Below are 17929 nucleotides of genomic sequence, written 5' to 3' on the forward strand. Positions count from 1 at the left end.
TGCACCTCGCCGGGCCCTGACGCGGTCTCTTCACGTGGCAGCGAGGGCAGGAATTCTAGAAACGTGGTGGATGCCACGCAGCCACCTCCTCGGGCAGCACGGGGCTTTGGGGGGCAGCCCCGCTCCCAACCCCCTGCACGCCTGCTGCGGGGGACGAGGCAGGAGGAGCACAAGCAGTGGCCAGGCTGCCCTCCCCAGGGACAGGGGGACCTCGCCACCCCCACACTGCCACCTTCCAGCAGGCGCTGGGCTCCACAACATCTGCACAGGCACATCTGTACCTGGCTCTGCAACATCTGGCCAGCTGTGCTTGCACCCAGCCGCGGCCCCACCAGCTGTGGAATACAGCGTGGCTTTTTTTGGGAGCGGCAAGAGCCCCGAGGAGCTATTTCAAGGAATGGGGCAGTGCAGACGTTTGTGCCTTGTGTCTTTGCTCCCCACACTGTTTTCCAGCTGCCAGGGAGGCTCGGAGGGGAAGGAAGGCCAGGCTCAGCCCTCTGTCCCTCCCCTACGCTTTTTTGCTCCTGCTCCTCAACCTTTTCTTTGCGGGATGCCTCCTGGTGGGCAGCAAAGCGCTTACGGAGAAGCAAACGCGTCCAAACGTTTTTGGACTGCGGCTTTGGAGCCCGCAGCAGGGTGCAGGACCGGGGCTGCTTCAGGACAGGGGGCGCAAGAAGAGTCCGAGCCCAGCCATCACCCGGGGAGCGTTTTGGCTAATCCCACAGGGAAGAGCGGCCACACAGGAGTGACGGCTTCCCATAGGAGTGTGTTGACACAACCGAGAACAACGGAGGGCCGGGCAGCGGCTGCAGCATGGCTCCCAGGCAGGGTTGAGGGCACAGGGCGAGCGCACGGGGCTGGCGGGGCAGGAGCGGATGGCGGCCGCCTGCTGGGACGTGGGGAGACGGGCTCCAGCCCCATCTCCGTGCGGGGGATGATGTCACCGAGATGTGCCTGTTTCCAATCTCCAGCTGCTGGTGGGAGGCCCCATTACCAACCGTCTGAGCATTTCAGGCTGTTGGAAAATGTACGAGGAGGGCCGACACTGGGAATCTGGTCAGATCAGCATGCAAGCAGGTTTTTACAACAGCAGACCAAAAACCTGATGATTGTGTAAGTACCTGTGTCAAACTCATCAAACGTGAGTCTGTCAGGGCAGCCAAAGGTTTGTCAACTGCAACAGATGCGCTGCCATAAAATGCCTCAAGAACTACAGGTTGTATGACAAAATTGACCCTCCTGAAGCCACAGGTGGGACTGGGGACCATCGTCTGCAGGACTAAACGCCCAAACCTCTACTGCTCCTGCACAGGGGCAAACCCAACCATCAGAGGAGCCTTATGCTGGTGACACACCAGCCCAGGATGCCATCACCGGATCCATTGAGACATTTATCCTAGAAGACATTTTGTCACATACCACTGTAACCCGGGGAACCCAACACTTGTAGGTGTCAAGCAAACCACACAGCATTCTCGCCAGCAACAGGGTCTGCTGGTAGGACTACTCTCTAGCTACAAAAATTGTATCTCAGGCTTCCTCAGATAAGTAGAAACTTATTAAATCACAGATTTTAATTCGCTTCAGTTGCAGTTCACCACTGCACACAATTCTAAGACAGAGGGTTTATGGAAACAACTGTTAACATGAGAATTAATTTGTTACTGCCCTGAAAAGAACACACGCATAAACCCAAAATAAAGTATGGTTCTAGCTTGTACTTAGTATCTCCATTACTTATTTTCAAAAGCATCATTGATAGATCCAAACGGAGGAGGAGGCGGCAGGGATGAAGAAAAGCATTTGGAAACTTCACTTTTATGAAACATTTTGCTGAGCTGGCTTGCAGCCATGAGCACCCCCGGTGACGTGTCTGCAGAACTAGGCAGTGTCGCTTATAGATGAAGGTTTCAAGGTGCTCAGACAAACTCTTGAACTGCGGCTTGACATGACATTTGGAGCACTTTTAGTGCTCCCTGGGGCAGACCCAAACCGCAGTGAATAGAGGATTTAAACCACTGATCTGCCCTAAAAGCCTTGCACTCGTTCCTACTTGTTTGAAAAAAAATTTTGCTGGGTTATGCTTGTGGCTGCAGAATCTGTGCTGGGTGACATCACGTCTGCCGATGCTGTGACTCCAAAACCTCAACACCCAGCTCCTCAAGGAGTTTTTCCATGGGTTTGTACCACTTGCAGCATGGTGACCCACTGTGCAGCTGCTTTGCAGCTGGGGTCCTGAGACCCCCAGCTGCGTCAGGCGGAAGCCCTGGCCCTGGGGGCAGCCCAAGCCACGAGAGGCTGCTCCTGCTCCGGGACCTGCCCCACGACAGGAGGCCCGACCACGCTGCCTCAGCCAGGCACTTTCCTCCAGCACATGGGTCACTGCATCAGCCTTTCGTGTCTGCCTTTCGCTCAGATGAAGGCTGGCATCAGGGTGTAGAAAGCCCCAGGACGCTTTGGTTGCCCCAACCCAAGCCAGAGCCTCCCCAGGGACAGGTCAGATCGGTGAAGGCTCACATGGACAACCCTGCTGCACCAACAGGGACCTCCAGCCTCTTTGCTTATTCTCCTCCCTCCCACACACTCTAGGCTGGTACCCCACACCACCAAAGCCCCCCCGAGAGCAGCTTTTATGGTCTAAACACAACGTACGTATAGCAACAGTAATTTATTTAGCTCTGAAACATCCAGAGCAGGGAGATCACACACCACCCACCTCCTTCTGCCAGCCAGCCATTGCTCGGGAAAATCATAGTATGAAGTGGGCTCTAAAACTAAATCACAGTTCCACATAGCGATGTAGCATCTGCCAAGTGATTTCCAGCCAGCTTTTCCTCTGGCTGCTTCTCCTGGGGCACCATGCCACGTTTCACTGTGGCACACAGCAGCGTGGCCCTCAGCTTTTGCTCTCTTGTGCTGACACACAGCACATCGTCATTCAGTTGACCCAAGGAGTGGTGGAAGGAAAACCAGCAGGCCTTTCTGCCACCACTGACCTCCCTGCTCGGCCAGCATGCGGAAATGTTGGCTTCCTACCTCGTGCCTCTACCCACGAGGTACCCCAATGAACCATCTGGCAACTGTTTCTCTTACTCTCAATCTCCTGTTCCTCTGAAATGCCAGCCTCAGGGAATGACACTTACTGATCTCTCAGTTCTCCAGAAGTAGGACCGTGCAGAAAAAAACCCCAAACATACCCAATCCAGGCACGGGCTGACTGATGACCACTTTCCCTTTTCTGCATACGGGACCTGTGAGCAGGAAATGTCCACAGTGGGAGCATGCACACGCTTCAGTGAGGGAAGGAACAAAAGGGTGCTGCTGTCCTGCTGGTGTGCAGCATACCCAAGTTGCCAGACTCATCTAAGAGGGTCATCCACCCTTGAGCTCAAGTATCAGCTATGTGCCATCAAGGAGACATGTCAGACTCCAAGAAGTTCTTGCCTGACTGCTGCTGAAATCTCCTGAATCACTTTGCTCTCCATCATCTTCTCATGCCCACCTGGGTTAGCAAAAGAGGGAGCCTGTGACAGCCAGATGCCAAATAACGAGGGCAACACCTGCTTACAGGGACTTGCACTTCCTTTCTCCAGGAAGAGAGGAAAAGAAAAAAAAAAAAAAAAAGATGTGACCTTAGTGCAGATCTAAACAGACATCTCCTCCCAAATCTCAACGCACTCACAGTCCTCTGGAATCTGCTGCCACCCTTTGTCACTGTTCTCTACTGTGACAGGGCATGGGACGGGTGAGATGAGCCAGTATGCTGAAGCTCAGTAGTCTGACCAAATGGTCTCTGTTGTGTGCAAACTGGAGTCGTGAGGTCGGTAAGAGGACTGTTCATCCCCAGTGCTCTTACACTTAGTGGGGAGGGCGGGCAGAAATCAGCTATAAAAACGCTGCCCAGGAGAAGACTCACGTCATGATTGCCTGCACAGGAGGCCAGAAATAAATAACCACTGGAGCAGTGATGCTCCAGAAGCACTTCAGCTCAAATGTGGCAACAACCAACATTGAAGGCAAAATGCAGGACTGCCACAGGTCTGCCCCTAAAAAACCCTCAACTTGTTATGCAACAGAGCTGTCATCTGGCCATCCACATGGGAGACAAATGGCAATTCCCATGGGAGATTTTAGGCAGCCTATTCCTTGTAACAGCACAAATGCCATCAAAGCAGAAGTGATCTTCTCTGCCAGGTGATCTCACCATGAACAGATTCTGCATACCAGTTTGTCAGCAGCCTTATTCAAAGGAAACCCAGTACTGAGCAGCTTCTAGGAAATTTCTACAAGAGGCTAAAGAGCTACTTGACCCTCAGGATGTAACCAAAAGGGGTGCAATTCCTGCCATTTGTGCATTCCACCCTCAGACATGAAGATATTAGGAAGTAAGTTACTGAAAAACTAGTTTCTCAAACTCAGGAGAGGCAGATAATGAAAGGCAATGGAGGCTGACCGTATAACTATTGCTAAGTTTAAAGAGAAGTATATATAGCCACATATCCATATGCAACTACTTTCACTGCAGTTCTGTGTGTGAAGTGCTAAGTGATACAGAACTGCAGTTTTGAAAAATTGTGGGACCCCACCAATCTGTGCTGCAGCTCTAAGGTAGTTTTAAACTTAGTTGGAATATATCCAGTGGGGAATGGGGAACCCGTATTGCCGCTAGCGGGATGTCCACGTGAGAAATGGCTCTGAACTCACCAATCAGATAGAAGGCATAATTTGCAAAGCTGGCTGCACGGGGCTTGGAGTGAATTCTATTGTACCTGACAGATCAAGAAAGTTAATAATCAAATTGCAATTTCAGGGAGGAAAACCAGGTACATCTGTGAGCTATCTAAACATGCGATATAGAACGTATTTGCATAATGTTAAAACAGAGTAGTGAGACTTCCTTCAATACAAAAAGCAAATGAAGGCACAAAAAGCACAAAGATGAAAAAACTGGAAATAGTTTATTTGCTGCATAAGGAAACTTCTTGTAAATTACATATAAAGAAACTTGCTATGCTGTAGTATATAATTTTCAATATTCCACAAAGGTAATTGTAATAAATATACAAACCAAAATAAAGTAGAAGACTAAATCCATCAGGCAACCTACAAAATGGTTCATCAAGTTTTGTACTTTGCAGCATTAGCATGCTTAAAATCTTGTTGTTCATTTTGAAGTGCTGCAGCAAAATTCTTTTCACATTTCTTTGGAGCATTTTCAAAACCATCTAACTATGAAATACTGTTCAAAATTAGCAGGCATTAGTTAAACCACCCAAGAAAAGTAACATCAAGGTCTACCTGATGCAAAGGTGTGATTTTTCCTTTTGCTTTTAAAATTCATTTTAGTTTTGCCAGGGTTAGGAATTATCTGATATAAGTGCACTATGAGTCCAGTCAGCCTGAGGCACTGCTGACTCTTGTCATATTATGACTCTATATAAACTTCATAGATTATCTAGCTCTGGGAGATTTCTCTATTAGAGACATATCCACTAACAGGAATAAAACGAATACCATAGTGAAGCTGCAAGCTAGTTAGAATGGTTGTACCCTCAAGTGCAGTGTGTGCTTAGAAACATTTTTCCATAGTTTCATACTATACCACATCAAGCATTTTTATTTTACCTTAAACTTAAAAGTGCTGATAAAGGCTTTACTGACGCCCCTAGCCTCCAGAAACAATGTATAGAAATTTTTGACAACTTTTGCTGTTCTCTGCCTATCATTTCCACATTTTTTGAAACAGCAGGCTGAATTGCATTTTACACTTCACTGCTCTGGACCACACTGACAGACAGGTCTATTATTCCATACGGATCTTTTACAAACAGAAAACACTTCACTATGCTTCACTACTACTGAATACTTGGGGGGTATAAAAAGAAACTCTCTAAAACACGATTACCTAAAAATATTTGTTAATAGTTTAATGCAAACATTATGTAGAAAAAATGGTTTAGTTACAAAAAAATTCATCAGAGGGCCAATAAAAATATACTGAAGAGAAGATCTTTACAAAAGTGAGGTTAAGAAGTATGAGGCATTGACATTCACTGTAAACATCCTGTGTTCACTAGAATCCCTTGTCTAAAGTATATGTTCTGGTTTTGTTCCTGAGCTTCATGGCCAACGCTTGCATAGATAGCTAAACCTATGATAAAGGGTTGTTTATACAGATGTTTCTGTACTGCTTTGTACAGAACTTCAATAAACTACCGCTTTTACCTTTTGAAATAGTTTCATCCCACTACCAGGGAGTTCAAGGAAACTATAAAGCATGGTATGATTTTTGTGTACTCAGTGCATTGGATGGGTTGGCACAGCTACCTTATGGTATGTTAATCTTAAATAATATTTTACTAATAAGTGTAGCTGTTTGATGCTCTGGCTTAGCATAAATACCTATTTCTGCTCACTGCTGCAAGGCTCACTTCTGCTCTGCCAAAGACTGCTTATGGCAAAATGTCAAGAATCCGAGTGCTACAACATCAAGCAGCAAAGTTAATCCCCAATAATAAGATGCAGCTTATAAACAGTACAGAAGACCTTATCAAGAATTTCGCCTTTACGCAGGCAACACGAGTGCTTTCCTCTAAACTAACCTCCCTCTATTGGAGGAAGCTAGAAAGTACTTTCAGAGTAAACATGACATGGAGTGGCATAAGTAAAAAGTCTAAAGAACATAATTGCATTTGGATACGAAAAGCAGGCATGTGTTTCATTACTGCACATGCAAATGCACATGGGAAGGGGTAGAGACAAACAAATCCACCTCACAAACAGCACAATAACACAAAAGCAGCAAATTGCCAATTTTAAATCTTATGTTAAGGCAAATCTAGATAAACACCCATAACAAGATTAATGAAAATGGGAGTTTTCCTTGGCTTTTTTGTTTACTTTTTCTGAGATTGGCTTTTACACATTGATAAAATTTGTTTAAGCACTTTCTGAACATCTTCATCCATTTGACCCTAGACAAGGGGAGAAAAAAAGGAAAGATGATTAAATTCAAGCATCTCTCTACTCTTTTAGAAGATTTACAAACTATTGTTGAGGTATAGTAATTAGATCAATTTCCCCAAAGGAAGCAGTGTTAAATTTGTGCTTAAATAGTCATACCTTTTGGGTAGGATGCCTTAGATAAAACATGCAAAGTTCTTACTAGATCTGCAGAACAAACATCTTTCATTAAAATACCAACACTTTGTAACTGACCATAAGTAACCATACCTGCACGGCATAGAGAAGATGCATCCTGTAAACTGAGACAATTTCCTGATGTTGTTTCTTTGTTTCCTGTAAAACAGTTACACAGAAAGCCACAGAGCATTCAGAACTGTGGAACTCAGAACTCCCCAACTAGATTTAGAGAGCTCTGGGGAATTACAAATCATGGCCTTATGCATGCATGGAAAACCAGCTGAGACGGTACCGTGCCACTGGCCGTCCAAAACATAATTTGCTTGGAAGCATGGTTCACAGAAACACTGCAATTCTACCCATCCCAGTAAAAAAGCTGATGAGATGATGTAAGTTCTAAGAAGCACTGAGCTGCAAAGATGCGAAATGAGCACATACTCCACTTCTGAGCTTATCAGGAATGAGAGTTGAGGAAAGCCAATAATATTATGACACATCAACCCTCAACTGCAACTGAGCTCTTCTCTGAAGTCAGTGACCCATCTGCCAGCTAGACAGGGGAAAACAGCTTTACTTTAGTTAGACTATTTCTAAAGAGCAATTTGTGATTTGCAGATTGCTAAATGTTTCAGAGAAACAGAAATTATAGAATTTCTGGATGAAAATTCCTTTCCTTGTACTCATTGACTGTGCTCCATTTTAAATAGGGCAGTGTGAAGAATTGCATGCATGTCTTTGGAGAACTGGGCATAATGGTGGGCTTACAAATTATCACACTTACAGTCAGCTGGTTTTGCAATTGCTTCACTTGTTGTTGCAATGCCTCCAGCTGCTGGCTTTGTCTTTTGGGGGCACTGGTCGAGTAGGAAAGCTGAGAAAGGCTGTTCAATGCTTCTTTTAATTTGCTAACTTCCTTGGACATTTCATTGATCTAGGGAGGGAAAAAAACAGGCTTTCATGAAAAGCTGCGAGGCACATTGTATTCTTGTGGGTCTCATCTTGCGGTTATTCATGACTTAAATGGGGAAAACCAAGATGTAAATAAACTCAATGGACAAACAGAGATACCATGTAAGCAAGGGGTTACAATGCTTCTCTATCACCTGTCCTAACACAGACAATTCAAAATGCATTCCTTGTTCTGAAAGCCAGCAATATTTACAAATAAGGATTGTATTTACCACCTTCACACATGCTGCTGCTAAACAGGAGACAGAAACATACTAAACACAGGCCGGCTATTCACAGCTAGCAAAATATAGTCAAGTATTTTTCCTCAAGTGTGGAAATAACTGAACTGATATCTGAATTTTTAGATGGGCAAATACACTCAAAAGTTACTCCACTCTGTGACATTTGACACAACATTGTCTATTAGGTCACCCATGCACCATTCCACCCGTTTTGCAGTCTGAACTCAAGTAACACCCCTCCACTGTGGTATATCACTAACCTTTTTATCTTTATCCTCCTCTTGTTTAGATGAGCTTTCAGAACATCTTTTCATTTCAAGAAGATCTTCTTGAGCTTGATGGTACTTTTGGTGAAGACCAGTCACCTCCCGTTCCTTTGCTTCAAGCAGAGTATGCATACCTTCCTTCTCTTCTTTCAAGTGCAAAACTTCATTTCTCAGTTGCATAGCATCTAAGAACACATTTTCCTTCTCTTGGATTACATTTTTCAGTTTGGATGACAAAACACTAACTTCACCCTCTAGTGATGACTGGAGCTTTTCATATGTAGCCTTGGGTACCATTGCTTCATTAATTGCAGCTTTTTCTTCCAGTAATTCCTTCTGTAAGTTTCTTACTTCGCTTTCCTTCCTGGTAAGCAGCTCTTTAAGCTCATTTATTTCTTCCTCCATTTCCCTTACAGTATTTCTGACTGCATTCATCACCTGATGATGTTCAGTAATGGGCAACGAGTTTTGTTTCTGAGCGTCTAATAATTGCTTTAGTTCTTCTGTTTCATCTAATACTTTTGTGTACAGAGATTTCATTTCCAATAACTCATTCTCTGCTTTGTATTTCAAAGAATTTGTTACCTGCATCAGTTTCTCATGTTCATCTCTGGGAATGTAGTCCAAAGCTATATCATCTAGAGTTTTTCTCTTCCTATAGTCTTCAAGCTCTGTTTGTGCTTCTTTGTACAACTGAGACAATTCACTGAGTTGTCTGTTGAGCTCATCTATCATTCTGTGCATCCCTTCTTTCATTTCTCCAGCTTCAGCACCAGATTCCAACTGTGCCTGATTTGTCAGCTTGTCCTGTAGCCTTTTAATTTCCTCTTGCCCTTCTTTGTACCTCTCTATCAACAATGCTTTCTCTTGATTAATGTTATCAATAACTGAACAATATGAATTCTTCATTTCCTCACACTCTTCCACAGACAATTTGCTTACCACATTCTGCTCTCTTTCTTCAAACTTTTTCTGTAGCTCTCTCACTTTCTCTTTTTGTCTTTCACTTTCCTCCAGTGCTCTCTTCAATTCTTGCCTAAGCATTTCAACTTCTCCACATGTAGCCTTCAACCTACTCAGATCAGAACTGCTTTCTTCAGTTTCAGAGGAAACGAGACCCAGCTTCATTTGCCTCTGTACGTTCAAAACCTCTTTCACAGCTTCCTCATACCTGTTTTGAGTTTCTTGGAACTTCAGGTTAAGATCAGAACCATTTTCTGAAATGTTTGTGCTATTTAAATTATCAGTTTCTGGGACTCTAGACTGGACCTGAGCTTCTACGTGCTTTCTTTTGGCTTCAGAAGTCTCTGATTTCCTCTGCACATCCTTTAAGTCTTCCTGGAGGTACTTCATTTTTACTTCAGTGGGACTTGTCAACTTTTCTTGAATTTGGGTGGCATTTAATGTAGACTTCAGCTCCTGAGCCGAGAACTCATTCTGTCTATCTGCTGCTTGCTCAAGCTCTGTTTGGGTGGAATGATAAGATTCTATGGTTGAATCCACTTCTTTAGGCGTTCTTTCCTGTGCAAAAAGAAAGTCATATAATTATATAGGTTTCACAGTAAAAACAATTATATTTTTTAGAATACAGTAAGCAAGGAAATCTTTCCATTTGCTACAGAGACAAGCAGTTAAAGCACCATGGAAGAAAGTTTTAGAAAACTCAAAACCCAGCTGGCTCCCATTTAGTCATCTATAGTGAGAGAAGGCAGTAAGTGCCAAGCTCCTCTGAAAGTCTGGGCTGATCTCCATAAGCTAATAATCAAAGCTATGCAAATTAAAATTCTCCTAACACAACTGTTAACAACATCTTTTAGAATGTGGTTATCATAATAAACAAAGTTATTCAGTAATTTATGGGAAAAGTGAGAAGATCAAAACACTGATTTAATCCTTTGGGGCAGAGTGTTTCCATGATCTTACCACCCACATGCTCATTAAATTATCTTCACAGTACATCTCTTTAAAATCGTAAGCAACTCTTTGTTCTGCTAGCAGATTAAGAGAGCACTAGAACAGCACAAAAATATGCCACCTGTAATTTGTCCTGCAGCTCCTTATTATGCAATGTCAAAGAAGCAATTTTTGCTTGCATCAACAGAAGTAGATCTTGCTGGTCAGCTTCAGAACTCAGATCCAGTAAACTATCAGCACCTTTGGAGAAAAACAAAGATTCAAAAGCTTTCAAAAAGCTTAAGTGCTAGCTAGTTAGTTATTCTAACCTTTCGATTTAAACAGTTTGTTCCCATGACCACTAAGGGTAGGGAGCAAGCAAACTGTTCCTAGAAACTCCTTCCCCAAAAATGCGTTAGATCACCCAACAGAAGCAGGAGGTTTTGGTAGGGAGCTGCTGGTGAAATTACAAAACATTACTCCCAATACTTATTGTGTCTCACCTTCTAAGCAGAAAGGCACAGAGGATTTCTGACCAGATTTCAATATTTCACACCACCTAAAACATCTAACCAAATATGAAAATAAGGATTAAGGGTTATTGTATACCTGTTGTGCTGTCACTCAGTCTCTCTTTATTATCTCGATGCAAGGAGCTGAATTCTTCCTGCTGAGACACCAAAAGAAAAAGCTTTCACAGGAAGCAGATGTGAAGTGAGACAGTTGACCAAAGAGAAGTACAGACAGCAAAGATCTTACTGGATTAAGCACAGCAAAGTGGGTTTCTTTTGTTTCTGGGGTCTTGTTTAACTGCAGCATGCAGCCAGTATTTCAAAATCTGCTAAAGCCATTCAAGTTCCTTTGCCCAATTCTCATTAAATAGTAATGAAATATGGGCAACTATCTCATAGATAGTTTGGAAGGCTACAGCCCCTGTGATAAACAGTAATATATATTGTCATGTATTAAAAAATAAGAATCTTCAATACTGTAACGTAAAGATCATACAGAACACAACCATATCCCTGATGTCTTTTGGTGAAAGGGTCTCTACCTTCTGCATTTCACAATGACATGCACTTCGCTGGTATGAGGTAATGAGCTCTCACAACATTAATACCATATTCATAACCATATTCCTAAATACTAACTAATTGATGACTACTTCTATTTACATATTCAGTAAACAGTAAAGTAATCCACAGTTGCTTATAAATTACATTGAAAAAGACTCGGATCCCTTTCTGCTCCTAAAACTCAGCTAACTAAATTCACAGGAGACTCTGCAGTCAGCAAAATATATTATTAACCAAAATACATTATTAAGATACAACAACTTCCTTCCCTAAACTTCATAAGAACAGAAAACTGATACCTTTGATGCTTGATCAGCAAAGAAAGCTTGCCCTTTTCCAGTCATGGGAGTTGAAGTTGATGAGTGTGGAGAGGACAAATCACTAAACTGTAAAAGATTTTACATAAATAAGTATGTATACATACATGTATATATAACTACCTCTCTAACATATGCCCATATACATATGGGCATACACTAAAGAGTACTTTTTCCTGCAGTAACATAAGTCACCACTCTAGGTTAGTTTCAAAGAGCAGATCTAATTATTCAGTGCTTTTCTGAGTCAGTATTACATATGCAGTGTAGCTATTATACAGGTAACACTCTAGTTCAACATTAAACTTAACTGTTAAATTGCATTTTGACACTATGTAAATCTATGTAAGTATTTTACTTTCATATGCATATATGCATATAATATGTGTATATATGTATGCACAATTAAAATATACAGAATTATTTACTTATGGAAGTTGGCAAAACTAGAAAACCTTCAACTTTTGATGAAAGAAACAATTGAACAGTAAAATTTTTACATTTGTATCTTAGAGCATGCTGTATTTCAAGCAATTTTGCTTAGTTAGCCTAACCAACATGTGGTTTCATGGTGTCATCCTTATGTCAGGAAAAGCACTCATGGTAAGACAGGCGTATAAAATAACAGTAACAGAGCAAATCCAGCCCACAACATTCACATAATGTTCAAAACGCTTTTCACCCCCTAAAAGCATCTCAAAATTGGTCTTTTCTTTACCTGAACAGGACTGATAGGAGGAGGTGGGGCTTTGCGTTTTTTTGGAGTTCCACTTCTTTCAGAACTTAATTTAGAGCCTTGATCATGCTGAAAGTTTCACCAGCCAGAAAAGGTAGGTTTGTTAGTTTGGTTAGTAGAGTCCGAGCAAGTTGTTTTATTAAAAAAATAAAAAATAAATAAAATCCCACATTAATATCAACTTTAGCAGCTCATGCAGTGTTTTTTTTTTTTTTCCTATTTAAAGACTACATCTCTACTAACAAAAAGATATTAAACATGCCTGACAACAAGAATCTGCCCACTTGTAATCCATGCTTCAGTGAAAACAAACAAGATTTAGTGAAAAAGCAAGAAGCTGACAACAGGTTTAGCACTAGTGATCTTGAATAATTCCATTCATACATAGTCCAGTCATGCCATTCTTAAAGGCCACCATCTTTCCTCTCCACCAACTTCTGCCTGAGCTCCCTGAAAAACCCACCTCTCCACTCAGAGAAGGAATGAACCAATGCATTGTACTCTCATCCAGTTTCCAGCCACTAGCAGATCTACAAGGTCTACTTGCACTCCAAGATACGAGACTAAATAAAAAAATGTAAGAAACTAATTTAATTGCCTAAATCTGCTCGGATTCTCACAGGTGGGAGTCTCCAGTAAGATGTAACCAGGGATAACCTTAAATTATGTGTTTTGGAAACAGGGAACTTTTCTCGATCATCTTCTCTACAGCTTAAAGAGACAGGGAGCCCAAAATCCAAGCTCCTGCATTACACAAGAGAAGAAGCGTACCTTCCTGGCACACATGTGCACACTCGCTCTCCCTTCCTTTGCTCACTGAGTGTGCTGGCTGCTGTTACACAGAGAAGCTAAGTCCAAAAGCAATGTTCCTGAAACACATTTCTGGAATACGCAATAAAAACCTTTCACATTACAGAGTGCAATGGGAGCACATCTCACAGTGGCATTTACTAGCGCTTCGAGTCATGTCAATTACTGTTTTTTAAGTTACTAGTCTATATAGCCCAAGTATTTTTAAAACCAAAAGGAGAAATACCTGCTTTGCTTTTATCGGTGACTTTGCATCTGCGAAGCAGAAAAGAAGTGGAATTAAGAAAGCTATCAAATAAAAGTTATTTGCCATTCCTAACCCATCTCTCAGTTGTATTTCCCACACCATAAACACTTCGTTTGGTTTTTTAACTCCTGTCTGAAACCTGAGAAATGCACTTTAATTTTCAAGTTCCCTTTGAACCTTTCTCTGCTGCTTTTTGGGTTTCATATTGAGATAAAATTTGAAGGATTGTGACAATTCTTCTTCTACTATAGTCTCACACCATTCTTGCACATTAGCTTCGTACTTTAGAAATACGTCTTGGTTTGACACCAATCTTGTACATTAACTTCCTACTTTAGGTATCTGTCTTAGTTTAACCATAAAACCCTCTGCCTGAATTAGTTCTTACTCCAACCCCCCTATTGAGGAGCTGTATGTTCCACTTACTCTTTCACATAATAAAAAGGAATCTATTCCAAATCGTATGCAAGACTTCACGATGCTGCTACATCAGCTTTTCTTTTCTTTCTCCAAAACATCCCTTTTTGCCCTTCTCACTGCTTTATCCCATCCTAAATATTACTATCTACGGCAAAGACCACATTTTCCTGCTTTTGGAAAGCTTCATCCAGACCACCTTGAAGATGGCTTTTTAAACTTTTTGGGCTACCTTGTGAAGTAAATTTTTCCGTCACTAAACATACATGCAGCCAGTTCAAGAAGTGACAAACTGCAGATCGGCATCTCTTACATACCCGCATCCTGAGATAACTTTGATGATAGGAGATTCTGTATCCCTGCATTCTCGGAGAGCTTGGAGTAATACAGGGCATTCTGTCCAGAGACATCTACTAAACTGACATCTGCACCTTTCTTAAGGAAGGCTTCCACCATGTTAAGGCTACCAGCTTCACAAGCCATCATCAAAGCAGTTCTGCACAAAACAAACAAAACACACAAGGAGTAAGTGTCAAGAGTGTACCCTTTAAGTAGCAGCCTGTTTTTTCAGGAAAAAAAAAGGTGTGACAGTTATTGTGCAATAAAGTCCAAGATTTTATCAACACGTGTATTGACACATACATGTAACTGCTGTTTCTCCTTACAAACACCAGCCTGCTCTTCCTTCTCTTCTCCATAGTCCCCAGCTGGACCTTCTGCAATGACCTAGCATGCTTTGCACAGTTCTCCAAACATTTCTAAAAATGGGTTCATGAGGCTAAGAGGAGAGTCATAGATAGAAATGGCTGCAGGATGAAGTCAGACTATCAAATCTCACTGCCACACTCCAATTACAGTTCTGCAAGTGGTGGTAAAACATGAAAGCATTTATGTCATTGCTGCTCTCCTTCACATGCTGCTTTTAAGACAAAATAGACAAACAGATTTCAACCAAAAAGCCAAACAAATCTCAAAGCTCTTCAGTGAGACTGAGAGATGGGTTTGACCTCAAATCCTGATCTACTCTCAGTTAAAAAAAAAAAAAAAAAAGGGTCCATTAGAGCACAGTTCCTTCTCCAACACAGAGTAATTGGACAGTGCCAGATCCTAGAGTAAGGGTAGCATACAGAAGAAGTCTTTTCCTAACAGGTTGTATCTGTTTTTCTCAGTTATTTGAAGGGGTCATAAAAGATGTACAGAATAATTATAATCACACAGAAAACCCTGCCTTTCAAGCATGCTCTAATATTGCTTTCCTGTTTGGGCATAATTCTGCCTTCTCAACATGAAAACATTCCTAGTAGGTTGTCCAAGTTAATTGGTAAACACACTCCTCAGTGCAGATATGAAACTGAAATGTTACTACAGTGATAATATTTGCTAGATATTAAGACAATTATTTCACCAACGAATTAAACATACTCCCTGTAATGGGTGAGCCCTGCAGAAGTGATGGCTGTTGCAGTGCTGTGCTAAAAAGTAGTGCCGAGTGGCAAGTTGGATAACACCTCCAGTCACAGGGATGGTTTTAGATTACCAAAATAATTTACTTAGTCTGGACAAGATAGGAAATTGGAAATGTCATTTGCAAAGGTTATCCCCTTCCTCTCCCAGTAAGGCTCCTCCTTTTCCAGTAACTACTTTTGTGAACACGAGATGCAAGAGTAGTCACCCTCCTTACCAGAAGAAAAGCAATAAATGAAATGGTATATTCCATGTTATATCTTTTTCTTGCTTCTATACACAGTACTTTCTCAAAAAAGAAAATACAAAAATACCAGTCCTATCCATGACAGAAATGCCTTCATCCAATTAAACTATGAACTCTTGACAGTGTTGATTAAAGAGTAAAAGAGTGAGGGGAAGGCAGAAGTCCCAGAGTGGGCAGCACCTCACGTTCAAAGCACGGATGAGGCCATTCAAACCAACCAAGATGACAAAGGGGTTTTCTTTAGACAACTATAAACAGTGTGCTAATAAACTCTGGACTGATAAAAAACAAGTTAGGGCCCAAACTTATCCTCCCAGGTGCTGCCAAAGAACAATATAAGCATTGTATCACATACAATAATCAGGATAGCTATCAGGTTTAAGCGCCAAGTCTTCTTAGCATCGTGCTTTTTCTTCACAGTTTAACGATGTTTATAAAAAAGCCCATAATTTTCAAAGACTCTTGATCTTCATCAGTATCATCAAACCAAGTGCACTTTTTACTACACGGATGTTGCTTTTCAAAAACAGTTTTCTGACCCATGCACTATCTATTAATGCAACAAATCACTAAATGACACCTTGTAAGACAACAGCATCTCCACTATTTAGCTTCACTGTATTTTTCTTCTTGCTGCTGTGGCTGCATTATAGTAGAAAAAAAGAATCCTGCTCAGATGTCATTCCCAAGTAACAGTTTTAGGATTGAAGTTGGAGAAATTAACTCATGCCAAGAAGAGAGAAGCATTTAAACTGGGACACGTACAAAGTGATCTGTGGGTACGTGCTATCAGTCAGATTCTTGTAGGAATTGGATTTACTGCTCTGGTAGCCCTAGGGAAATCTTACAGGTACATCTAGTTTTATAGTTGCATAGTTCGTTTCACCTTTCCCTTTAGGCAGAATTCTGTAAGCCTTCTCAACAATCAGGATATGCTGTCTAGTACAGAAGGCATTTTCACCTAACAACAACTACTTTGGGAAGGATTTGAGAAGAAAGCTTCATTTGACACTCAGCCTTGGGGAAGAATTAACATGTTAACCTGCTGTACCTTCCATTTTTATCCCTGGTGTTGATGTCTGCTCCATGATCCAGAAGATATTTACAGACTTCCATATGACCATTTTGTACTGCAAGCAGCAGGGGTATGTTCCCATCCTAGGAATGCATTTAAAGAAACTATGAACAACAATCCATCCACTTACAAACATCACTCTGAGTTTTAAAGGTCAGCTATGAAATTTACTTCTATGTAGCAAAAACAAGGTGCTATTAATACATTTTTCTTGTGTACCGTAAATGTAGCTGGGTTTACTTTAACTCCTTTCTTGACCACTAGGGATGCAAAGCATTAGGAGTAAGAATACTTTTTTGCTGTTTGTACTCCCTTTGCTGTCTGCTTAATGCTATAACACGATCATTTTGGAACTATGCAATACCTTTAAGCAGCTCCACAACAAAAATTATAATTTTAACTAAGTGCAAGGCAAAAATAGAACGTTTCATATAATTATAGAAAAACTTAGTTGGAAGACACCTTTGCAGGTCTTCTGGGGTTTGCTCCCTTTGCTCTCAATCCAAAGCTAGGCAAACTTCAAGTTACAGTACCTTGCTCAGAGACTTGTGCAGTCAACTTTTAAGCATCTCCAAAGGCAGAAACACCATGACATCTCTGGGTACCAGTTCCAATGTTTGACAACCTTCATGGTGAGATTTTTTTTCCTGGCACCTACCTGTAATTTCCCAGTTAGGTCCACTGCCCAAATTCCGACCATTGCTTGTCACCATTTTGTCATGTACCTTCAGAGGTACATGAAGCTGATCTGGCTCCCTCTTCCCTGTGATCAACCATGATGTAGCTGACTACATTAGATACTCCTGCAACCTTCTCTCTTTAGGACTGAACAAACCTTTTCTGCCTTTAAAATGCATCCACTGAAATTTTAGGTCTAACCTCCATGACAGATATTTTTGTTAGAAAGACCAGATAAGAAGGAGACAGATCTAAGTCAAAACCAAAAGAAGTTTAAATATTTTCAATCTTTTGTGTCTCATTTCTGTCAGGTCCCCTCCCTTTATCTCAGAGGGTTTTCTACGAGGCAGTTGCATCATTCCCAGAA

At 41.7% G+C, this 17929-nt stretch overlaps 1 protein-coding gene across 6 annotated transcripts in view; it reads right to left on the bottom strand.

Moving 5' to 3' along the window:
- Positions 1–4955: 4955 nt before the first annotated feature.
- Positions 4956–17929, bottom strand: part of RAI14 (retinoic acid induced 14) — a 92688-nt gene continuing 79714 nt past the window's right edge. The window contains exons 8-18 of one of the 6 annotated variants that reach the window (XM_063320495.1): positions 16861–16967; positions 14416–14594; positions 13661–13689; positions 12607–12693; positions 11871–11957; positions 11105–11162; positions 10638–10756; positions 8597–10123; positions 7925–8074; positions 7234–7299; positions 4956–6974 (exon numbers count right to left, since the gene is read on the bottom strand). In XM_063320495.1, coding sequence (XP_063176565.1) covers positions 6897–6974; positions 7234–7299; positions 7925–8074; positions 8597–10123; positions 10638–10756; positions 11105–11162; positions 11871–11957; positions 12607–12693; positions 13661–13689; positions 14416–14594; positions 16861–16967 — 2487 coding nt within the window. In that variant the 3' untranslated portion in view covers positions 4956–6896. Of the gene's footprint in view, positions 6975–7233; positions 7300–7924; positions 8075–8596; positions 10124–10637; positions 10757–11104; positions 11187–11870; positions 11958–12606; positions 12694–13660; positions 13690–14415; positions 14595–16860; positions 16968–17929 lie in introns of all 6 variants that reach the window. The other 5 variants (XM_063320494.1, XM_063320493.1, XM_063320498.1 and 2 more) reach the window with 5 other exon arrangements.

This window comes from Chroicocephalus ridibundus, chromosome Z (genome assembly GCF_963924245.1).
Source record: "Chroicocephalus ridibundus chromosome Z, bChrRid1.1, whole genome shotgun sequence".
Taxonomy (NCBI): Eukaryota; Metazoa; Chordata; class Aves; order Charadriiformes; family Laridae; genus Chroicocephalus; species Chroicocephalus ridibundus.